General features: G+C 44.7%; 1 protein-coding gene across 1 annotated transcript in view; it reads left to right on the plus strand.

Annotated features, from left to right (window-relative positions):
• The window catches only part of GCH1 (GTP cyclohydrolase 1), a 34,967-nt gene extending 10,042 nt beyond the window's left edge, over positions 1–24,925 (plus strand). The window contains exons 2-6 of the mRNA XM_032770382.2: positions 9,603–9,712; positions 12,024–12,079; positions 19,940–19,971; positions 21,237–21,321; positions 22,044–24,925. Of these exons, the coding sequence (XP_032626273.1) occupies positions 9,603–9,712; positions 12,024–12,079; positions 19,940–19,971; positions 21,237–21,321; positions 22,044–22,170 (410 nt within the window). The 3' untranslated portion in view covers positions 22,171–24,925. The remainder of the gene's footprint in view (positions 1–9,602; positions 9,713–12,023; positions 12,080–19,939; positions 19,972–21,236; positions 21,322–22,043) is intronic.
• Positions 24,926–25,255: the final 330 nt, after the last annotated feature.

Raw genomic sequence — 25,255 nt, forward strand, 5'->3', positions numbered from 1 at the left:
GAGATACATCAGCCACTGCAAGAGCTGAGCTCCCAGTCCCCAAGGCACCACCCTGACCCAACTCCGAGCCCAGTCCTCTGACTGGAAACCCCTCGAGCCCCATCCCCCCCACAGCCCTGACCCCCAGCTCCGAGCCGCAGTCCTCTGAGCGGAAACCCCCCGACCCACCCCCCACAGCCCTGACCCCCAGTCTGACAGATAAATGTCCTAACAGTAATTGCTCTTCGCATCCTCTGAGCTCCAGTTTCTGTGGCCAGTGGTTGAGCGAAGCTTCCCGAAGCTCAAGTAAGAAAACATAACATGCGAACATCATTGTTGCAGAAACAACGACTTGTGGCATGTAGCCTTGTCCACTGAACATGACATTGCTCACGCATTGAACTTAGAGAACTGTTCTAATGTGCTAAACTTAAAGCGCGGAAACATCCAGGCACAAGGGGAGCAGGAGCAGGGACCAGCCAAGGACCAAGGGGGCAGGAGCACAGGCACCTGAGGCCAAGCTGTGGGGAAGCACTTGCTTACCTTGCCCAACGCATGAGCATCGGGGTCCTCTTTCTTCCTCCACTCCACCAGACCACCGCTGAGGCTCTTTTCTTCTCCATGCCACTCGCTGGGGCTGACGTGGAGCCTGAGCCAGGGGGCAGCCCCCGCTTTCCTCCAGATGCCCTGGTGTTGCGCCGCCCTCGCAGGGCTCCTGCCACGTGCTCCCGCCGGCAACAAGAAAAATTGCATAGGCTGGAGCCCCTGCTCTGGGAGGAAGAGGGATTCTGAGCCTCTGCCTGCAGCCCAGGGATTCCCCTGGGTCAGCGCGCTGTGGGCAGCCCGAACCTCTGGGCTGCCGCGGCGGCGCCCTGACCCATGGGGGCCCCCGGGCTGCTGGCTGCCGCGGGTGCCGGCAGCTCAGACTCCCTCTCTGTCCCACCAGCAGCGGCTGCTCAACCATTTAAAAAAAATTTGGGGGTGCTGCTTTTTGGTGCCCCCAAATCTTGACGCCCTGGGCAACCGCCTAGTCCACCTAAATGGTTGCACCGGCCCTGCTTGGGGAACACCACTAGTTATTTCTCTCCATTCTGAGAATTTACCATTGATTCCTACCCTTTGTTCCCTGTCTTTTAGCCAGTTCTCAGTCCATGAAAGGACCTTCCCCTTTATCTCATGACAGCTTAATTTATGTAAGAGCCTTTGGTGAGGGACCTTGTCAAAGGCTTTCTGGAAATCTAAGTACATGTGTCCACTGGATCCCCCTTGTCCACATGTTTGTTGACCCCTTCAAAGAACTCTAATAGATTAGTAAGACCTGAAGCCTCAGCTGGCTTTGAATCAGTCACCCAAAGGAGAAATTGATTGTCCTATCCTATCCTACCTGCCCTGGAACATATGAAACTAACTTCATTTAAAGATGCTTGTCTGAATCTGAGGAAACCTGTTACAGACTACTGGACTTTTCTGTGTGGGGTTCTAGCCTTCTTAGTCTGTCTTAGAACAAACCTACTTATCTTTTAGCTTAACTTTTGAATTAATGTGTTACTCACTTTCATAGAATATTAGGGTTGGAAGGGACCTTAGGAGGTTATCTAATCCAACCCCCTGCTCAAAGCAGGACCGCTCCCCAGACAGATTTTTCCCCAGATCCCTAAATGGCCCACTTGAAGGTTGAACACACAACCCTGGGTTTAGCAGGCCAATACTCAAACCACAGAGCTATCTGTCCCGCCACCACTCCCTTGTGAAAGGAAACTACACGGTTTTGCACAGAGTAAAAATTATACCTCTGTTGCAGAGCAGCAAGTTGAATATGCTGCAGCCAGAGGCTAACTGTTGCTTAATGTTTATTGGTAATCTCTCCATTCAAAATGCAATTCTTCTAATATCCTGAAAGCTCCATGGCGTAGCAAATAATTCGCTATCCCATACTAAAAACGCTTGTTAAAATGAAAGGACCTCTTTGAAACCTGAAATATCAGTGGTTTTTAAAGTGGTTTAAATCAGAGTGTAAGCAGCCTATGAACTTCTCACGTTTCCACTATTGCGATACATTTGCTTCCTTTGACAATGCAAGTGTCACAAGTGTTTGTAAAACTGACAGGATGCATCAAGATGCTATTCTATATAGTGCTGTCATCTTTCATTCTCTTGACCTATCTAGCCATCTGTCAGGAGGTGCAGAGTCTGCCTCTTGGTTGCCAGAGGTGATTTTTGCTTTCCTGTGTCACATGAAAGCCATGCAAATAGTTTCTATAGCAACAGGTCCTCTCTTTCCTCTGACGCAAAATCCTGAAAAGGTCTCTTGTTCCCTGTTTTCATCTGATTCTCATTTTGCTTTCATCCACTGTTATATTGTAGATAAAGGTTTTATTTCAATTTTGCTCAGAGCTGCTTCTTAATGGATGCCAGCTGTGAGTTTTACTACACATCAAAGTCGCCACAGCAGTACCTTAATTCCGGGTCAGAAGAGAAATTGCTGTGATACTTAAAAGATGACACTTAACTTTACTTCTCACATTTACTTAGCCAGCCACCGCCCCCCCTCCCCCCGGAAAGCATCTGTGTTTGATCTGAACTGTAGCCACCGTGTTAATACAATATGTTTTGCAAAGGGCTTGTGTGTTCAACTCAATTAGCTTTTCTCTGAGTTATCCTTAGGAGCATGCAGTTTCCCTTTCATTTGTGGATCTCTCAGCCTTGTGGGACATGCTGTTTTGAAGTAGCATGCAAACATATCCTTTTTGCAGCTGAGTCCTTGCAAAAACGCAGGGGACAAGTAGCGCTCTTTAGATCTTCACAGACTGTGAGGAATACCTCTCTTCTCCCATCTGCTACTGGAAAAGATGCATAATTCAGGGGGGTTGTACTAATGGTAGGGGGTGAGTAGCTAAAGTGATGTTGCAGGAGGGCGAACTCCAGTTGAGGCGGAGAAGAGCTTTCCTTTCAATTACAAAAAAATGCATGCTGCAGAGGACAAGGAGCCTTAATCTGTGTCCCTGTTGGACACAGTGCACTAGAGAAACTGTTGTACAACAATCGTAGCACTTGTGTGAAATTAACCCCATGTTCTCGGCCATTGAGAGCTCTAGTACGTGGAGTGCTTCAAATTCAACTCATGTACTTGTGTTAAATGTTCGTGGCTTTTTGTTCATTAATAAACACAGAAAATAAATGTAGTTTAGTAATTGGGGCTAATTTCTCTCTCCCCATCTTTTTATTTTTTGATTAAAGAGCTAATCTTTTGATTAAAGAGCTAATCTATCTTCCCCTCCCCTTTCCTTTCCCCCACCACCCTTAGAACAGTGAGGAGAAAACTACACTAGCTCGTCTAGTAGCACAGAAAGCTGCAGCTGACTAAACACGGCTAGGATTGTCTTGCAAGAACAAGTTCGAACAATGGGTGAATCTCTTAAGGCCTGGAAAAGAGGAAAGTCCTGAAATTTATCTATGCTTCCACTTGGTCTGGAAATATCAGAATCTGGCGCCGACGTTTCCAGTGCAGACATTATTTAAGATTTGGGGATTCCAGTTTTAGGTGAAACAAGGATGTCTAGTGGTTCATGAAAGCTACAAGCTTAACTGGGCAGCATGGTACAGTGAATAGTGCACTGGAAACAGAACCCCGGTCTTCTACCTCCCACTCCAGGTCCGCCACTGACCCATGTGACTCTAGCAGTTGGACAGCAGTCACTAATTTTGGTGTGAAATCATGTTAAGCACTTTCCTTCATGGCTGCAAAACATGGACACTTCATACCGGGCACGTGAAGCAATTAGAAAATTTTCACATGCGCTGCCTACGTCTCATCAAGTGGTTGGTCAAGATACCAAATATTGAAGTCCTGGACCAGTGCTGCATGACTTTGTGTTGAATGAATCCCTAATCGTACAGGCACAACTTTGGTGGGCTGATCACCTCTGACGTATGGGTGATACAGGACTCCCCAAAGCCATATTTTAAGGACAGTTGAAAATGGGAGCAGGTATGTTGGGAGGCCAATGAAAACTATAAGGAACTCCCTAAAAGCTGGCCAAGTCAACCCAAACACATGGGAAGCTGCTGTTGCCAACAGATCAGGATGGCTGTTGACCTGTTTGTCTGCAGTTAAAGCCATTGAGAATTGTAGAACAGAAGAAGCCAAAGAGAAGTGCGAGCGAAAAAAGGAAGCTGTGGCAAAACCATGCTGCCACGTCTGCCCAGCGTGCAGACAAATGTGTCGATCCCTCATCGGCTTACAAACACACTGACTCTCATACAGCAACTGGCACAGGAGACTCCAACAACCTTTTCTGTGTGTAACCAAACCATCTCCTGGGATCAAACTCTGGGGCTAAATGCATGAGCTAAAAGCCACATGGCCCTTAGCTAAGGCTGTAGAGCAAACTCATTAATCTCTAAGTGGTCTTGGTGCCACCAGAGGGGACAGCACACCACACCCAGAAGCTGTGTGGGTTACATATGCTTCTGTCCTGTCTCTTTAGATTGTAAGTACATTGAGACAGGGACTGTCTGTACAGTGTCTGCTGCACTGGGGCCCTGATACCAGTTGGTTCTACTGTAAATCAAGTAACTACTCAAAAGGCTTGGCTGGTTTTGGCAGTGGGGTCAAGTCACTTTTATGTAGCCCGGTTCAGTCATCCTTGAGCAACAGCAATTCACCTGAGAGTCACTGCAGCTTGGTGCCGGAGTGAGGCGCATGACACTGCTTCTTTCCAGAAGACAATTTTTACAAATCTGGATTGTTCTCAGTAGAAGTCAACCTTCAGAGGAAAACCAGACTTTACACTGTTCATTGAGGAAGAGGTTATTTTCAGTCTGAATAGGAAGGACTCATCTCAGCAGGGTAGGGCTGCTTTGGAGCGAGTCTCTCTTTCAGTTAGCTAACCCTGCCTTTTGGATATGCACTACCCTACATCTTGTTCGCTCCATCTGTTCTGCTTGTTGTGTCACTTGCTCTGGCAATGCTGGTGAGGTTGCGGGAAAGGCTAAATTGATAAATCCCTTTTGGCATTCACATGGGCTGAAGAGGGGTGACCTGCAGTGATCAAAGTAGTAGAAATTGCTCTGGATAAGGTTGTTCTGGGCTTCTCTTTTGCTGCTAATAGTCAACAGTTTTTTTTTTTTTTTATCTGCAGAATCAGCAATAAGGCAAGATCCACGTGAGCGAAAAGCGAAGGGGCAAAGTCTTGTGGAGCAGCCCCAACTCTGCTTTTGTCTGGATATTGTCTGCTTTGGAGTGTAAACTCTCAGGGTCTGTCTACACTGCAGTTAAACTCACAGCTGGCCTGTGCTAACTGACTCTGGCTGGCTCCCAGGTCTCAGGCTAAGGGGAGGGCGCTGTGTAAGTGCCGTGTAGACATTCAAGCTTGTGTTAGCTCTGCGACCCTCCTGCTGTGCATGGTCCTAGAGCCTAGGCTGCAGCTAGAGCTGAACTTCTGCACTGCAGTTAATCAGTCCCTTAGCCTGAGCCCCAAGAGCCTGAGTCAGCTGGCACAGGCCAGCCACAATATTTACTAGTAATGTAAATGTACCCTTTGTTGCACTGCATACATACAGGCTGAATGGCACTAGCCTTTAGTCCCTGAAAGCTTTTGAGGGAGGGGGGGAGGAAGGATGGTCTCATGTCCAAGACACTGAACTGGGTTCGAGAGACCTGGGTTCCATTCCTGTCTCTGCAACAGGAATGTGACCATGGGCACATGGTCTCTGTGTGACCATGGGCAGGTTGCTTAACCGTCTCTCTTTTTCCATCTGTAAAATCAGGATAACACTAGTCTCCTTTACAGTGTAACTTAGCCTTACAATCTCCCTGGTAAATGCATTGAGCTGCTTTGATGGAAACTTGTAAAGGTCTGTTCTGTAAATGTCAATTTCTTCCGACAGTGCAGACTTTTTATCTAGCCTATCGTATTCAGGCTGTGCGTGGGACCTGACACCAGATGGATTCAGCCTCAGAACTTACCGAATTCTCAACCATTCTAAGCCCCTTTGCTTGACTGTGCAACAGCTTTGTTTGTAAACCTGCCTCTAACATCACTGCCCACCTGTTGTGAACAGCAGTTGCCAGGTTCTTCGCTAACAGCCATCGGGCGGGGTGTCTAACGCTTGGTGCAATCACAGACCTGCTCTGGCATCCTTTTGCTGACCCCCTCTCTGTTACTCTTAGCAACACTCTTAAAAGGGAAGCATGAGTTCTGCTGAAGGCAGCATTCCTCTAGTGACACACGTCTCCTATCGCGTTTAGGTTTTATATACCACGTGCCGTGCCGTGCCGTGATGGGCTCTGTACATTGTGCTGTTAGCTGAAAGTTGTGTCCTTCATAGAACCTCCGGACACATGATGCTCTAGAGACCTTGTTGCCATTACATCATATCCTCCCCCATTCCCTCCTTGCTACCCGTTAACCTGCTTTGACGCTGGATATTGTCCACTTGGAGCATGCAGTACTCCAGCACCTTTCACGCTAGCCCTCCGATGCTTGGTACACCCCGCGCAAGAGCAGGAGTAAGAGTGCATGGCACTTTAAACACACCGGCTCTCCCATGAGGTGCGTAGTGTAAATTAGACAAGTGCAATGAACAGACAGGTGGGGGGTGGATTCATTCTGTGTTCTGCTTTGGCTCAGCAGGAGGCCGCACTGGGTGGAGGCGCTGTGTAAGGCTACTGGGAAGAAGCAAAGTGAGGAAGGCATGAAGGCTTTGGTAGGCAAAGACAGTGTTGGGGATGGAGACATTTGAGGGCCATTGAAATGAATGGGAGCCATGCTGCTCAGTCTCCTAGTTGGCTGGAGCACAGGACTCATTGAAGCATTTAGAGGGAGAAGGTCCTGCCAAGGGCTGGAGTGGAGCTGTGTAGCACCTTGAAGGGGTGGACAAGAATATGAACTTGATGCAAAGAAAAATGGGGAAAGTAAATGAGTGGATGGCCCCTCCTCTTCCACACTCCTCCTCCTTCCCTCTCCCCATCTCCATAGGGTGGACAGATTCCCTCATGCCTGGTGCACACTGTATCCTATCTTCTGTCCTATCATTCTGTTCCCCTAGACTAGCCAGATATTCATGTTGTGGTATCTGCAGTGGGACCACACCAGGTCTGTTTCCTTCTAGAGAGAGCACTGCTGGGATTAGGGTCAGTGGGTTTTTGTTGAGTAGGCTGGTCTCGGGAATGTGCCAGATAGCAAACTTCTCCAGCTGACACACAGAGTGGGCCTGCTGGTACTTCACAGAGCAGTGTCCTAAATTATGTTCCCTGGCAAATGCTGTTCACACACTTCTCTCAGCACAGGATTGCACCCCTGAGCAGTGTCACCCCAACCACTCCTGCTGCTGGGATCTGAGCACTTTTTCTCCTCCAGCTTTGCTGGCTCTCCATCACCTGGTTCTGCTGCTGTCACCTCTAATGGGGAAACCTATATCCTTTGGAAGAGTGGCCCCCCCACACTCCCTACCATCCCTCCCCCCTCTCTACTGCTGAGTGACTATAGGGGAAGGGGACGTGGCTCAGAAAGATTGTAGAGAAGTGCCACTGTAAAAATGCTGTGCGCTTTGTTCTAGTCTCCTGCCCCCTACTTCTCTTATACCCTGCCCATGGATATGTGACTCTAAAGTTCTGGCTCGCTGCTTTCCAGGTCACTAGCCATTCTTGGTAATGAACACACAGAGAAACAGCAGAATGTCGCAAATGCTGGTTTCCAGGGTTACCTGTGTACCTCTGATAGCATGCAGGAAATTAAAACAATCTGTGATGGCGATATGTTATTGGCAACAGATGGCAGCTGTTGGGGATATGTGTGTCCGAGGAAGGCATAAAAGCAAATGCAGCAGGCACAATTGTTGAATTTGTACATTAACCACTGAGTCACTTGAAGACGAAAGCAAAGCTTTTAATGAAGTACAAACAGTCACTGGACACCTTTTGTTCTTCTATTAGACTTACTCTTTTTATGGTATGGCCTAGAAGTTACATGGGGTCCTACTAAATGCTTATTGTTAACCTGCATGGAGGCCTGCGCGTGGTATGGGTATTTAGCAATTGGATGAGTTATTGTCATTAAACTGGCCATATGTCCCATTTAATTGTTAGCTTAGCCCTCTTCTTATTGAGAAACCGGATGTTGCTGCTGGAGTCTGTGGCAAAGTTCTCCCTGGCACAAGCAGAACAAATTACTGCCTCTGGAGTTCACTTCACTGACCTCTGCTTCTCTTCTGTTTGAACAGCACTGTCTGTCTCTTACCTCGGGGCCCTTCCTTAGCACCCCTTTAATGTCTCCAAACAATCTGGCTTTTCAGAATACTCACAGAAACAGCAGTGGGCCTATGTAGCAGGGCCCGGTCCTGGGAAAAACTTGGGGGGTTGGCAGAAGTAGACTGAAGCTCTGGACACCACTCTCCAGTGCAAACAGCAAACACTCCAGGCATAGCAATCAAATGGTGCTCATTTGGCACTAGAAGAACCAAGTATTTGTCCTCCTGCTTCCCGCTTGGATTTCCCCATTTAAAAGAAAAAAAGAGTAACGCCTCTTATCTTTGGGGATGGACTGTGCAGCTAAGTTGGGGTATCCATCTGTAAGCCTGTTGGCTCTGCCCCATGCTATAAACCTTCTGGGAGGGCATAAGAAGCCAGAGAGGCAAAACTGTCAGTTTCTTATAGAACTATAAACCCAGTACTGATCTTGCTGAGGCACTGAGAGTGAGCTCTGGACATTCTAACCAGCTGCTGCCTTTTATAGAGGCCTAACTGTTGCAGGGCACGTGATGAAACTTGTGAAGGAGAAAGTATCTTGTCAGACTGTGAAGATTTACCTAGAAGATGCCTTGGTGTGTCTAATTGCCCTTCTCCTCACCTTGCCCTTTTTGGTGCTACTTTTCAAGCATATGGAGACCCTTTGTCTCTCCTCTGAACCCTAAACCAGTTTGACCTCGCAAAGTGGTGCACGCAGGAACCTATACAACATGAGAGGGTCTTTATAACTATGTCTTCTTCAGCACTGATTGTAGTGGACATACACTATGTCTACACGCCCCTCGGAGGTATGACTGCAGCATGTGTAGACGTACCCAAGCTAGCTTTGAGCTAGCTCAAATAACAATAGCAGTGAAGCCATGGCAGTGCAGGCTTGGATACCTATCTAGGGTCTGGGATGGGCTTGTACAGCCTGCATTGCCACAGTTTCCATGCTATCATTGGAGTTAGCTAGGTCAAAGCTAGCTTGTGACATTTACACATGCTGCAGTCACACCTCTGATTGCCCTGTACACATAGCCTATTCTTTACATTCTAGGTTTCTTTTTTATTTCCCACCAACCTTGGTGGACATGTTTTGTCCTCTGAACAAATTTGTTTATTGTTAATGACTCTTCTTAAAAACAAATTGTCTGTGGTGTGTCTGTGAAGTCTGACGTTGCACTGTTGCAGTCATAGGACAAGCGACCTTGTACCAATCAAACTAGATTTTTAATCTATGCTTAATAGAGGCACTTCAGGGCCTACTTTCCATAGTCTTAAGAATTGCCAAGAGCTAAGGTGTGCCTGGGGAAAGGGATCAGAAAAACCAGAATTCCCCATGTTTTGCATGTTGTGTGTAATTTATATATAATCTGCAAACATTTCATTTCAGATGTTCTGAATGATGCCATATTTGATGAAGATCATGATGAGATGGTAATTGTGAAGGACATAGACATGTTCTCATTGTGTGAACATCACCTGGTTCCGTTCGTTGGAAAGGTAACTACCTCACAAAACAGATACTGTAGTGTAAACTATGATTTAAATCTCTCATTCGTGTGTGTTTCTGGTAACTTTTTTTTAAACTGTAACTATATGCAGCCACTTACTATCATATCAAATTATCTAGAATCACAGCAATCTTCAAAATACAGATTCTGAAGACCACCTTCGTGCAAGATTTATATGATTTAAGACCCTAGCATATAGCGGTCAACCTGTATCAGTCTAATAGTTTCTGACATTTTGTATCAATGCTCTTCATGAAGCAGCAGCAAGCCTTCAGGGCAGACATCTTGATATTAAACCAACGCACCTCAGACATCAGCTTTGATCCGTAACAGATTACACTAACAATTTGAAAAGCCAGCTGGTGGATTGTCGTCACAGTAACCACTGCAGACTGTGCAAACCTTGGATTAGTGTGCTCTTTTCAATGAATAGTCGGGCCTAGATTTCCAAGCGTAACTAGTGATTTTAGATGCCTAAACTGTGACAGCCTAATGGGGCCTCAATTCCAGACAGTGCTGAGCACCCACTCTTTGAAAATCAGGCCTCTTTTAAAATGTCTCAAGTTGGACACTGCAAAACTGAAGCTCTCTGTCTTAAGATCTTGGTCTCTATGCTGCAACATTTGACGTCCATACCAGCTCTAGAAATACCAGAGAATGGAGCGTCCGCACTACAGTGTCTCCCCATGAAGCACACTTGAGCTGTAGAGATACAGGTGTTCCCGTAGTCTGTAAAATTCTATCCATGACATTTATGTTCCCAAATATATTTTCTTGTAACTTAAAATACCTGCAGAGAAGCTCAGTTATGTGTCTCCTAGAGGGCGTCATCTCATTCTTGTCTCCTCCCCCAACTCTGCTGTATTGCTAGTGTTTAATTTTGGAAAGTAAGAGTCTCCTTTCTGTTCTGGCTTTCTATTTGCCTATATTTTTGCTACTGTGTAGGCTTTACGTGCTTCTTTCTCATTATTCTGGGGCAATCTGTAAATTCTTTTTCCATCTAGAAGTTTAGCCATTGTGGGTTGGAGAAATTCCAAACACCGAACTGGTCCTTTTGCTATGTTCTCTCCTCTTTAGGTGTCTGGACCTTAACTGTCACAGCTGGTCAGCTAAATGACCTGGTGTGCTTCTAAGGATTGTTAGACTAGCCATTCTGCTGTTGGGTATATCAAACATGCTGCAAATGCTCTTCAACAAATGATGTATTTGTAGCTCTGTCTAAAAATTCACAGTTAAACTGTTCTCACCACGCAACAAAAGTCATTGCTTGTTACCAAGTAACTACTGCAAAACCATGTCTCTTACTTTGATCTGAAATGTTTCGTGTCTTTCAGGTGTCAGTTGGTTGATTACCCAACAGAAAAGTGATAGAAGTGAGCAAATTAGCCAGGTAATTAGGTGGTATTATAATACCTATAGCCACAGGTACAGCAAAATAGGATTCTGAAAGACCAGATTTCCAGGCAAAATTATATGAAATAACCCTACAGTGACCCTTTCCGACCGCGCTATCTTGGCAAACGCATCCTTTGGTACAATGATACACCAATGGGTCATCTGTAATCTGCTCTAACTATAAATCCACTTTAATACAATAGCTTCTTTCACAGCTCTGAATACGGTTTTTCTCAGCACAAATCTGAAAAATTTGTCACTGTTTTTAGGACAGACTTTAATTATAAGAACTCTACTGTTTCAGTATTATCTATTTACCTATTAAACATGAATGCTCAAACAATAAATGCATATTTGAACAGGATGGAGGATGGCTTTAATTTCATTGGCCTTCTGCAGTATCGGTGTCCTAAGAGTTATCCCTTAATTCTTTTTTTTCAAGTGCATTGCAGTTTGCACACTAAGCGCTTCTTCCCACATGAGCTTTCCAGGTAAAACAAAAGGACTAGTCTGTCTTCAAAAGATTGTATTTTAAGCCATTGAAAGAAGGCTGCATTTATTTTAGCTTAACTTTTCTGTGCTGAGTAATGCTAAAACAATCTCTCTGTTGCACCTGACTTAAATTCTGCATGTTGCTCTGTTGCCATCCCGAGACTGGGTGTATAAGTTTAAAAAAAGATACTGAACTCACCAGGCACTCTCACTCTCTGCTTGCTCTTTAATCTTTCAGACTTGCATGGTGGCATGTCCTCCCTCCCCCCATGCTAAAACTTCTGGGTTTGAAACGGAAGCGAGTCTAAAAGTTTGACATGAGGCAAATGCGTATTTCAGAAAGTATGCATGAGTGTTAATGCTGTCTTGAAGAGTATTTTGATCCAGTGAATGGTTTGTTCCCCTTTCTCTAGGTACATATAGGTTATCTTCCTAACAAACAAGTTCTTGGTCTCAGCAAGCTTGCTAGGTAAGTACTAATTTAATGAAAGCAATGCTAATTTGTAAAAAGGATTCCAGGTTGTGTTAAGTGTGATGACCTGTAATCTGGTCCCCTTCTAAAGTACAGCAGATGGTAGCAGTATCTCATGTTCTGGATTTGGGTTTACAGCAATTCTTCTCGCTAAGACTACTGGAAAACAAAAGCTGAATTGCACCTCCTTATTACTTAAAACACCACCACCTTGGGAGTGTGCAGAATAGGGATGGCTTCATAATTTTGCTGAAGACTACTCAAAAACACTGCCGTATAGGATATATGAAGAACCTCAGAGTTACAAATGGCCCAGTGAACCATACACCTCATTTAGAACTGTTAAGTACACAATCAAGCAGCAGCAGAGACCAAAAACAACCCAAAAGGCAAGTACAGTACTGCGTTAAATGTAAACTACTAAGAAAAAAAGAGGGGGAGGGAGCAGCATTTTTCTTTTGCATAGTAAAATTTCCAAGCTGTATTAAGTCTATGTTCATTGGCTGTGTTCAGAGTTTTACGAACATTTCAGAGTTACAAACAACCTCCATTCAGAACGTGTTCGTAACTCTTGAGGTTCTACTGTGCAAAAGTGATGACAAATGGCTAATTTAGGGAGCTCCAGTTTTTGGAAGTCAGGCAAATAGGTCCACTAAAGTTGATCATTTGTTTGCTCTGACACTGCATTATAAGGTCAAACTCCAGAACTTGTGAATGGTAAACAAACGTGATATAAAACTAACTCTTTCTGGATTATGTTCATGATCTGAATCTAAGACTGTCATATCTACATCAGTTGACTCTTCAATTAAATCTGACATTTTTGTTTCACTGTAACCTGCAGTAAGCCTAGAGATGGATTTTATGGATCAATTTCAGATTAGGGATCAAAGTAATTATGATGCATTTCAGAAACCTATTTGACACGTAAAAAGCTTTTCCCCCAGCATGTGGCCTTATGTCAAGTGCTGTGCTGAATCAGTTGTAGCAAAAGTGGCATTTATGGAGTGATAATGCAGCAAATATGCCATTTAGTGGAGACAAGAATGGAAGGTTCTCTTCTGGAAAAAAACCTCAGAAGTTGGCTGTTTGCAAAGACTATGTAGGAGTTCATTTATTCTCCCTCTGATACATGTGTAAATCCTCTGAAGTTCCCAATAACACCAATGAGAATTAAACTTGTAAATCCGCAGGCATGCTGGGTTTTCTTAGCAGGAAGGGAGTGGGTCAAATATGCCACTAAAGCACTTTAAATGCAGCTGGTCCCATTCTGCACTCTGTTTGCATAAGAATGAATCTGATTCAGAGCTGGAGAGACTCTTATATCACGGACAAGCAATCTTTGTTAAAATAACCTCCGATTTCAGGGAGCTCATCAGTCCACACGTTCTATCTCACATGGGCTGGCAGATAGAAAAGCTGAACATTGCCCTGAGTAACAGGCTCAGGCAGACTATTCAAAAGACTCTGGAAGTTTGTGTTGTATTTCAGACACACAACTGTGCGTGTCTGGATGCAGCAAACATTGTAGAAATGCAGGATGAGAATTTGTTGAGCTATTTTCAGCATCTCCACTCTGTATCTTTCTATTTACCTGGACTAAAGCTTGTGGCATACAATTTTTTCCCCGCTTTGTTGCCACTTAGTATTAGAAACCTTTCTGAGGAGTGACATTTTGTGATTCAGCTCTTCTGACTATCAGCACTCTTGTGGCTGGAACTTCAAGAATAACTTGTTCATTGGTATTTTTGAGTAGGATTTCTGAAGGTGACTGTCTTTACTGAAAGTATTTGCTAACATTTTACTGACCTTATTTATCGAGGGAGTTTTAATTCTTGACGTTTTCAAACTCTGCTCAGGATCACAAATGAAATGAAATATAGATCAGTTGGATTGAGTTTACATTTGTCAGCAATTGTCTCTGAATTGCAGTGGTACAAAGGAATGCTCAATTTAAGAATCACTTGTCTTCAATGATTCTTAATAGAGATGGCAATATAGTGTTAAAAGTGTATAATTTTCGTCCTCTCTCTCTTTGCAATTGGTATAGAAGCACACTGTGGGGTTTGTAATATTGATCCATTGTATGATTGCAGGCTCCGATCCTGTCCTTAGGAAGTCAGTGTGAAATCCCCATCATTTTTTCAGTGGCAAAAGATCAGGCTCTTAGACTGCAAAATATTCACAGTCCTAATTTGTTTTCAAAAACTGTAGTGAAAAACAGACTGGATGACCAAAAAAATATATCCCTTCCTTGCCCTATTTAATGCAAGCTGGGGCTCAAATGAAGATGTGAGGCTGCTGGTGCCCTGGGTATAATCTATCCTGATAGGATTAGTCTAATGAGTTTGCTGAACACAGGTCATCCCTGACTATACAAACAAACACCTTTCTCTGGATTTTAAAAACATGGCTTGCAAATCCACTGCAAATAATCCTATTTCAAATATAAATGTACTTTCAGGTCCTCTTCTCATCTAAGGCTAAGAATATTTGTCTATCAATTTATTTTACATTTGTTTATCAATATTTCCTCTGTGTTAGTGCTATTTCCTGTAAAGTGACTGGTAACACACACCTTGCTCTTCAGTAAAGGGACTTATTTTATGGAAACCTTTCCTCTGAAAATGATGCTCTTTTGCTTTTTCACAAGTGTCTAATTAATGGCCCAGGCAGGGCAAGGTGGGTCTGGTTTCCATCGAGACTGACAAGACCAATATAAAAGCCTTGTACAGAAGCTTCTTGACATAACCAATGGGCTATCTTATTAAGCATTCAGGATTTGCATACATAACTACTCCTTCCCCGAGCTGAAGTTTTGTCTCTCTGAATGTATCAATTATACTGAGGCATGACCCCACTGCCTGCATGATGACACTGCACAAGAAGTGGGTTAAATCTGCAGACCAATTAAAAAGCAGTATTAAGATCCCTGTATTTATTTTCTTAATTAAAAGTGGTGGTTATCAACATGGCCCTGGGAGCATATCCCTTGGGTTAAAAGTACCGAAACCAGTCCCACTATCAAACACCTGTTTCCTTGAAGTTCCAATGGGCCCAGTCTATAGTCTTAAAGGTACAGTGTGTTGTAGCTTCAGGAACAGCCTTGGGGAGCCTTCATTTGATGCCTGACTCTATTGCAAAATCCCCAAATAAAGCTGTTATAAAGGATGCTACAGAACTAATGGGTCACAGAACAGGCCCTTCACGAGCAACAGAAAGCCATGGGGAGCTGAGAGAGACAACAGTTTGTTACGCCAGGAAGGATGGTACATCTGCTGCCATACCCTACTGGAGGCTGGGAAAGTGCCCAGCTGCTGTAAACAACCCTGCCATTTAAGAAATGCAGGCCAGATGCTAAGCTGCCATGAGGATTTTCTCTCCCAGCAGCCACTGAGGCAAATCATTAGCATGGCTTTTTACATGCTTAAATGTTCACTATGTGACCATTGTTACCTTCTCACCTAGGAGGTGCAATTGTAACCTTTGGGCGGGCTAGAGTTCACTTCATTTCCTGTCTCCAGTGCCTTTTTAAAAAAATAAAATAAAAAAAAAACAACCCAACCCCTGTGACAGGTTGAATCACAGAAACCCCCTGTGCACTGCCAACTGATGTGCCAAGACTACCTCTGCTCCTGTTTTCCCTGCCAGATCAGGACTCCAGCACCTTGTCTTGCTGAGCCAGATACTCCTGTCTGTTCCAACACAGACCCAGGGTCTGAATTACCTGCCCCAAAGCTGCAGGTTTACCTGAAAACAGCTCACAGAAGTGTGCTTAACTTTAGCATTAGATGCCCAACTGCCCATGGGGTCTAAACCCAAATAAATCTGTTTTACCCTGTATAAAGCTTATGCAGGGTAAACTCATAAATTGTTCACCCTCTAGAATGCTGATAGGGAGATGCACAGCTGTTTGCTCCCCCAGGTATTAATACATACTCTGGGTCAATTTAATAAGTAAAAAGTGATTTTTAAATACAGAAATTAGGATTTAAGTGCTTCCAAGTAGTAACAGACAGAACAAAGTAAATTACCAAGCAAAATAAAATAAAATGTGCAAATCTATGTCTAATCAAACTAAATACAGAGAAGATCCTCACTAGTTCCAAAATGGTCCCTTTTACAGATTAATCTCCTTTTAGCCTGGGTCCAGCAATCACTCACACACCTTGTAGTTACTGTTCTTTGTTCCAGTTGTCTTCAAGTATCCCAGGGGTGGAGAGGCTCCTTCTTTAGCCAGCTGAAGACAAAATGGAGGGGTCTTCCATGGGTTTAAATAGACTCTCTTGTGGGTGGAGACTCCGCTCCTCACTCCTATGCAAAGTCCAGCTCCAAGATGGAGTTCTGGAGTCACCTGGGCAAGTCACATGTCCATGCATGGCTGAGTCTTTGCAGGCAGAAGTCACTGTCCACATAGTATCTTGTATGTCTCCAGGAAGACTTCTTATGTGGATTGGCGCATTCCAAGACGCATTGTTCCCCAAGTGCTTCCTGATCGGGTACTTAACCTTGTGAATTGCTTTCTAAAGAAGCTGACCAAATGCCTCACAAAGCTTACTTAGAAATCGAGCAGGTATACAACCAATATTCTTAACCTCAAGTATAAAATGATATGTGTACAAACAGGATGAATAGATACAGTAGGCCATAACCTTTACGGAGATATGTTACATGGCCCAAGCAGCACAAAACATATTCCAGTTATGTCATATTCCCATAAAGCCTTATGGGAGGTACCGGCACACCCAGCTTCCACAGCAAGTAGCTGGAGACCCAGAGTTCAGTCTCTAAGGATTTTCAGCAAGGATTGCACAGGGTCAACCTCCCCACATTCAAGTCCCCAGAGGAACTAAAGAAATGAATTTAATTAAATAACTTTGTTTCTTTTTCATAAGATTTTATAATTAATTTTTACAGCATGACATGGCTATTTTATAATCCACAGACATTATCTTCACAGTGATACATAAAGATGTTGTTTTAGACTCAGCAGACTATATAGATTTGGTGATCAAAGCCTCTAACATGCATTTTTTCTGACAAAGTGGGTATTCACCCACAAAAGCTCATGCTCCAAAACATCTGTTAGTCTATAAGGTGCCACAGGACTCTTTGCTGCTCTTACAGATCCAGGGCTTTGATCACCAAATCTATATAGTCTGCTGAGTCTAAAACAACATCTTCCCTCCACTTGCTTGTAGGAATCTTCAGCTGGAATCCATACAGACAGGGCCAGTGCAAGGATATTTTGCACCCTAGGCAAAACTTCCACCTTGCGCCCCCTCCTCCGATATCCAACCCCCACCTTCCTATGGCCAAGTTCCCCCCCAAGGGCCCAGATGTTCACCAAGTGCAGGGGACATGGGGCAGGGGCTGCAAAGAGGGGGGTCGTATGGGGGCTCTTCCAGGGGGTGAGGGTGGCAGAGAAGGGGGTGCACAGGATTGTTGCAGGGAGTGAAGGTGGCCAAGAGGTGGAGGGTGCGGAGGTGTAGTGACAGGGAAGAGATTGCACAAAGGCAAAAAAGGCTGATTGCAGGGGGTGCAGTGGCAGGGAGGGAGTGGCACAAGGGAGAAGTGAGCAAGGGTGAAGGTGGCAGGGAGGGATTTGCACAAGGGAGGAGTGGGCAGGACGGAGATGTCAGGCGACTGAGGGGGGACGGGGGTTGATGCATGGGTGAAAGTGATCATGGCTGGCTCAGGGGTTGCCGGGTGGAGGTTGCCCAGAGGCAAATGTGGCAGGACAGGGTGAGTTGTTGGGGCGGGGTACACAGGAGAGAAGGTAACTGGTTGGTGGAAGTTGGAGGGGGTGGCGCTGGCTGGGGGAGAGGTGCCCGCGTTGCTCCCATATACAACATTCCCCAGGCCAGGGACTGGACCTGTCCACTCCTCGGCGCTCCCCGCAGGCCTGTGTGACTCCCCGCAGCCTGGCTAGGTACCTTGCAGGCAGAGTAGACAGCCAGGTTCTCCGCCTGAAGAGCAGAGTGCAGCTGTGCCTTCTTCCCCAAACCACGGGCCGAGCTGGGCTCCCCGCCACCCTTGGGGCGCTCAGCAGTGGCACAGGCAGCCAGCCCTCCTGCGCCCAGCCTGCTGCCACAGCCGAGACCCCAAGGGGCAGCAGGGAGCCCGGCTTCGCCCGCGGCGCGGGGAAGAAGGTGCAGCTGCAGCTGCTCGGCCCCGGGGAGAGGGACTGGCCACACCACGGGCAGCCCCTCTGGAGCCGGAAGGCAGGGAGCAGCAGCAGCCGCCTTGTGCTCCGCCGTTTTAAAAAAACCACTCAGTTAAGCGTATAGATTTAAAGAAAACCCTGTTACAAGAAAATACAAGACTGAGACTAGCAAAATAGAAATGACTCTTTCCCTATGACTACATTTAAAGAGAAGTTGGTGACTCAGACTAGTTGAGACAATTTAACTAGAACAGTTTGGTTAAAGTCAAAACAACATTCAAAACATACAATTAAAATAGAAGTTATTTTTCCCTCCCAATTGCTCCTGGCTATAACTAGCAGTGCCCAGGCTTCCCAGTTTGAGGGTTAACAATATCACTAACCTGCTGCAAAATATTTCAGAGTTCAGGACAACAGCCTGCATCCTAACCCTGGTCTCAGCTTCTCCCAGCTCACACAGGGCACATGGCCTTTTGCAAAGCAGCTACCCTGACTGCTTGTCTTCAGGGAGTCTGACCCCAGCAACACCGAACCTAATGGAGCAAACCCAAAACTTAACACCCAAGTCCAGAAGCTTTGGGATATGAAGTGCTTAATCTGCCTAGCAACAATGACTCAGACACAACTCATTCCTACCTCCCCACAATAGGTCTCTTAAAGAGATATCTCCCTATTAGGCACATGGCTTACACCAGGGGTAGGCAACCTATGGCATGTGTGTCAAAGGCAGTAAACGAGCTGATTTTCAGTGGCACTCACACTGCCCGGGTCCTGGTCACTGGTCCGGGGGGCTCTGCATTTTAATTTAATTTTAAATAAAACTTCTTAAACATTTTAAAAAACCTTATTTACTTTACATACAACAATAGTTTAGTTATATATTATAGATTTTCTAGAAGAGCTGATGGGGCAAGGCAGCAGATGGCTACAGTAAAGTACTGAGAAACAGGTATGTTAGCCCCAGGTTAAACAAATCCCTAGGACCATGGTAACCAAATGGCAGTTGCTCCAAGGTTAATCAAGCACCTGGAGCAATTCAGAACCTTTCTAGAAGGCAGTGGAGATAGCTACTTTAATTAGAACACCTGCAGCCAATCAGGGCAGGCTAATCAGGCACCTGGGTTTAAAAGGAGCTCAGACCCTGTCAGGCAGGGAGGACCAGAGGAGAAGGATGCGGTGAGGAGCAAGAAGGCAAGGAGCTGAGAGTGAGAGGAGTGTACTGCTGGAGGATTTAGGAGACAGCCTTATCAGACATCAGTAGGAAGATCCTGTGGTGAGGATAAAGAAGGTGTTTTTGAGGAGGCCATGGGGAAGTAGCCCAGGGAGTTATAGCTGTCGTGCAGCTGTTACAGGAGGTACTATAGACAGCTGCAATCCACAGGGCCCTGGGCTGGAACCCGGAGTAGAGGGCGGGCCTGGGTTCCCCCCAAACCTCCCAACTCCTGATCAGACACAGGAGGAGTTGACCCAGACTGTGGGGAAGATCACTGAGGTGAGCAAATCTGCCAAGAAGCGCAGGACCCGCCAAGGTAGAGGAGGAACTTTGTCACAAGACCTTCTAAAAATGTTAAAATGTATCAGTGGCACGCAAAACCTTAAATTAGAGTGAATACATGAAGACTCGGCACACCGCTTCTGAGAGGTTGCCAGCCCCTGGCTTACACAATAACCAAGATTTTGTTTCTTTCTAGGATTGTGGAGATATACAGTAGAAGACTACAGGGTAAATAGACTCTTTTATTCTTATAGAGAACGCTACCACATACGCCATCACCTTGGGGAAGCAGGCCATGGTACGTCCCATTGGCAGACCACTACAATAGGGCTGTATCTGGGCGGATTTTCAATGGGAGTCATGATCTAGGCATTTCTCATCCTGTCCCATGTTTTCTAATTTGCCCATTGCCGTTATCCTGAAAAGCAGAGTCTCCCCATGAAAACTGATTCTGGCTATGAGAGCGACTCAAGGGAAAGGTGCTAGTTAAGGTAAAGCTGCTGGGACCAAGTGAGATCACTGGCAGTTTGGGGGCGAGGAAGCTGTCCTGCTGTCCAGAGGGATGGCTCCAGGAGGTGGAATTCTAGAGGAGTTGTGTGCTGAAGATATTGTATGTTGAATCCTAAAAGAAATACCCAGGCCAGGATAAAGCATGGGCAGAGGACAATAGTCATCCTCAGAGATAAGCCACATTCCTAGGCATTTCTAAGAACCACACAGCTACTAAAGAAACTGAGGCTGCCCACAAGGGGTGTATTTTCAGCCTTCGTAATTCCCATTAGATGTTTCTATCTTTCCTGTTCCCCTTCTTGTTTCATGATGGTCTTTTTATTCCAATTGCCCCCCTATGTTTTGGTCCTAAAACCACTACAGGAGGAGGAGAGCTGCTCTCGGCACTGGCTGCAGGTCGAATTGGGTTCAGCCTGAGCACTCCTGACTTGCAGTTCTGTAACTAGACTCAACCTATTCTTGGTGGCAAAGTTCTCAAGATGGTTTTGTAGGCAGCAGGGACCAGCATGGCAGCACCAGACCTGGGGTGAACATAGGACACAAGAATTCTAGACAGCAGGAGATTGTGGCACTTCACTATTCTGCAAAGCTCTAACTTGCATGCTTAAAAAATTCCTTAACACACAAAAGGAAAACCAAAAATATCTTGCCCTATGTCAAGGAAATGAACATGCGAAAACCACTGTGCAAGAAAACCAAATGTAATGGAATGTGCAGATTTTGCATAAGTCATGACGCTACATACAGTCTCCTGTCTGCACGTATGAAAGTAAAAAATAAGGCTTCCAGTTACCCAGCCATGTGAGAGAAGCCTGCACTAACATCCCCCAAGCTACATATCCAGGAAGTGCAGAGTTTGAGGGCAGTTCTTCTTAGAAACAGCAATATGCTATTGAATAGTGTCACTTTTCCTCTCCATGAGATACAAACACAATAGCCGTGTGGAGCTGTATCTGCCTCTGAACTCCCTGTTGTCTCTACAGTTCAGGAGCGCCTTACAAAACAAATTGCAGTAGCCATCACAGAAGCCTTGCAGCCTACTGGAGTTGGAGTGGTTATTGAAGCGACGTAAGTGACCATACACTGCCGTTCTCTGTAGTAACATACTGGTGATATTGCCCGGCAAGGAGGACACATGGCAACCTGCCAAAATGTATTCCTCATGCATTGCCTCTCTCACTGCTGCAGCTAGCATATCATGCCCTGCACATAAAAATGGCACATACAGCGGAGCCACATAACAGTTTGGCCAATGTGCTATAACGAGGGAGTGCCTCCATCAGCATTGTACCTTGGTCAGTCAGCAGGCCGTGTTAGTGGATTGGAGCTTTTACACTGGGGGGTGTCTTGTTACCTTTCCTCATGGTGGCAGCTGATCACTTAGCCAGCAATTCAAAATAGATCCTTAAACATGGATCCATTGTGATGACCAATTTTCTGTCATCATTACATGCTGAAGATTTCCAGTAGCAGACCTTGGTTCCAATCTAGAAACAAATATTTTGGTGTGATCAGCGTAGCATGAATAAACAGCACTTTAGGTGAGGCTTTCAAAGGCTCCTAAGAATTAGGAACTCAAATGCCACTGAGAGGGAGCAGGAGCTGGAAAGCTGGCTCCTTTGAAAATTCCAGCTCTGGGCCTTTTCCCAGACTCTGCCGTAAATGGATTATCTGAAATGCTTGCAGTTTAAACCTAGCCCTGGAAAATGATTGTCCCTGCTTCTCACAGCAGTACTCACTGCTTTACAAAGCCTCCCTGATTTACTCTCCTCCCCTTTTCTTTCTTCTAGACACATGTGCATGGTAATGCGTGGGGTGCAGAAGATGAACAGTAAAACGGTCACTAGCACAATGTTGGGTGTATTCCGGGAGGATGCAAAGACTCGGGAAGAGTTCTTAACCCTCATCCGAAGCTGAAGCAGTGCCACTCGCCGAATGCTCTCTGCAGATTGCACTGTCCGTGCCGCTGTCTGTTCTTAACTCTTTGTGCAGCTCGTTTTTAACTAAGTCGTGTGTTCTAATATGTGCAGTGAAATAATTTTTGATGGTAAGTCAAAACTGTAACGTGAGGTAGGCCCTATGGATATCTATGCTGTCTCTTGTGTCACAGGATAACCCAGCTACCGATAGTTTTTAATTATACTTGCTCCATCTACACTACAATTTTATTGCCAGTAGAACTTTATTTGGCAGGTTATGTATAACACCTCATAGGAAATATTGAAAGGCTACAGATCTTTGCCAGGTAATCTACGTGACACATATACTGCCTCATATTCCTAACAGGAAGCTCTTGAATGATCTTCACTGACACGTCAGGATTCGTACTGTACCATTAATTGCAAATCTTCTGATATGTTGGTTTCAGTCTTTGAATATGCATGTTGTACCTTTTCATGTGACAATCTGGTGACACATATTTTGTTAGTATTCACCTTTTGCCCTTTGTGGCTTTAGTCTGTTACAAAGGCATATTGTTATCGTGCTAGTCTCAACATGCAGGGAATTAATTTGAACAATTCAGGAGGGTGCAATCTTATCTCAATCTGCAGGGGTTTATGCACCTTCCCCTCTGTGCCTCAAAATAAGAATATTATACCCACTGTAACTGTAGCAGTCATTTTATATAAATTACTGTTTTGGGTTTTCAAAGAGCTAACGAATGCAAACAGATTTTTAATCATTTTATATCATTTTGAGTTTGCTTTCCTGGATTTTCCAGGTGTTAACTAGGCTAGATGACTAAATTACACATACACACACACTATTTGTGTAAAGATTTCCCTTAGGAAAACTACACATGGGGAAAATTAATCCAGAATAAAATAGGTTGTGAATTTAAAACTGAATTAACTATTTCTGATTAACTCCATGTGTGGATGCTCTTATTAGAGTGTAGAGTGAATCAGGATTAGACAAGCTCTTCCAATATTTTAAACTTGTAATCTTTTCCGACTCAGTGGATCAGAGCCTGTGAACTGAAGTGACTCCTGAACTCTGCACACCAGACACATCTTTTCTGATGGAACATAATTCCATGTCAGTGTAGCCCTGTAAATACACTAGGATGAACTGTTCAGTTGTTCCTCTTTCATGAGGTCAACTGAGCAAAGTACTTAAACATATTTTCTGAAACCTGGGCATGTGAAGCAGGCAGTTAAGAGGAATTGATTTAATGTATTAAATTATTAGGGAAAATGTAATGTGTTTTGTAACACTTAATTGGGACAATATGGTGCAAAGCAAAATCACCCATTTGCTTCTAAAACCAAAAGGCAATACATACACAATTCTGTGCAGACTTTCAAAGAGCCAGAGTCCAAATTCATATAGCATGCAGTGTCTCTGGGTGTGAATGTAAAATCCACTACAGGCTAAACTAAAAGGTGAGCTTTGAGCTTGAGTCAGCAAATTATTGTTCATTTATGCACAGGTTGTTAATGCCCCTTTTCATCCCATGACAAAAGGAAACTAAAAGTATTTTATCATCAGGCCCGTAGCTCTGTAACAAAGTGAATGTGATAATCATATGCTGCCCTCCCTAGCTGTCACACTTCAATTGCCATCTGCCAGCAATCTCCAGAAATACCTGGATAAAGTTTTAATGTCTTTACTCACTCATGCTAAGACATTGAAAGCATTAATAAGAAAACTGTACAATATTCTGAAAACACTAACCTCACTACTCCAGTGTTGAGCGCTCTAGAAATGCCTTTCTGTTACAGCAGGCTGACTATTCTGAATCAATCAGTATTGCACAGAATAAATCCAGAGTTGCTCATTGGATTCCTCCGCCCCCCACCCCCAATAATATTGCCTCAGGTCTACAGCAGTGGTTCTGGGAGCAGCATTGAGTCCTTGACTTCAATATATTTTTTTAATATGCTAATTAAAAAGCCTTAAATCACTCTAGTCTGGAATGCAGAGTAAGATTTGTTCTCTCGTTCAGTGGAGCAGCTCTAGAAAGAACTTGAGGACCAAAGAGTTTTAGACACAATACATTTTCCCGTGATCACGTGCTTGCTTTGAAACTGTAAAGTCTCTAAAGCAGTCTTAGGCCAGGTCTACGCTACAAGATTGTCGATATGGCCATGTTGATCAGAGGAGCAAAAAAAACCACACACCCTTGCCGATGTAGCTATGCTGGCAAAATCCCCAGTGTAGACACAGCTATACGGACAAATGTAGGATGGTCTTCAAATTATTGGGATACCACAACAGAGTGATTCTGTCAGCAGAGCTGATGTCCTTCAGGGAAAGGTATTTCTAAACGGCCAGAAAAACTCTCTTAACCATATATACCTTGTCTACACAAAGGGGCTACATGAGTATAGCTGTAGTGGGAGAGCCTGTGCAGGGCAGACTAGCCCTTCCTCTTCTAGAGGTAACAGAAGGGGTTGTGTTTTTTAACCACTTATCTCTCTTCAGGATAAAGTCCACGTTACACCACCATGCTTCATTATCTGCGTCGTCATGATCTGTAGTCCTTGAAACATACCTCTATGTACATGTAGTCTTGGATTTTGTTCGGATTTTTGTAGGATTTGGTGCATTTTGGAACACTGACTCCAATGAGTTTTAACTACATCCAGTGTATGTACACTACACAGTCTGCTGTTGTTCCCTATAAAAGTCTATTGAGTTTAAAACATTACAGTATTATCCTTTGGAATGTATTAGTGTGACTTGCAGCTGTGTGAGATTACACCATCCAGCCTGTATGCAAAGCAGCCGCATAAATATAAACAAGGGACAGAGGGGTAGGGTGTGCTCAAGCTTTAGCAAATCTTTTTAGGAGGGGGATTGAAGCTACAGCTGCAGCTGCTGTTTCTGTCTGGCTTAGGCCTTGCTTTCTTTTCCCAACACCTCCTCCATCGGGACTACCCCTGCAATCTGTTCAGGCTTAGTACCTGCCTTGCTGTGAGGCTAGAGACCAGAGCTCTGGCTTTCCTACCCCCTCATGACACAGGCCACGCTTCCTTGAGAGTCAGACTTCCTCATG

This window comes from Chelonoidis abingdonii, chromosome 4, assembly GCF_003597395.2.
Source record: "Chelonoidis abingdonii isolate Lonesome George chromosome 4, CheloAbing_2.0, whole genome shotgun sequence".
Classification (NCBI taxonomy): domain Eukaryota; kingdom Metazoa; phylum Chordata; order Testudines; family Testudinidae; genus Chelonoidis; species Chelonoidis abingdonii.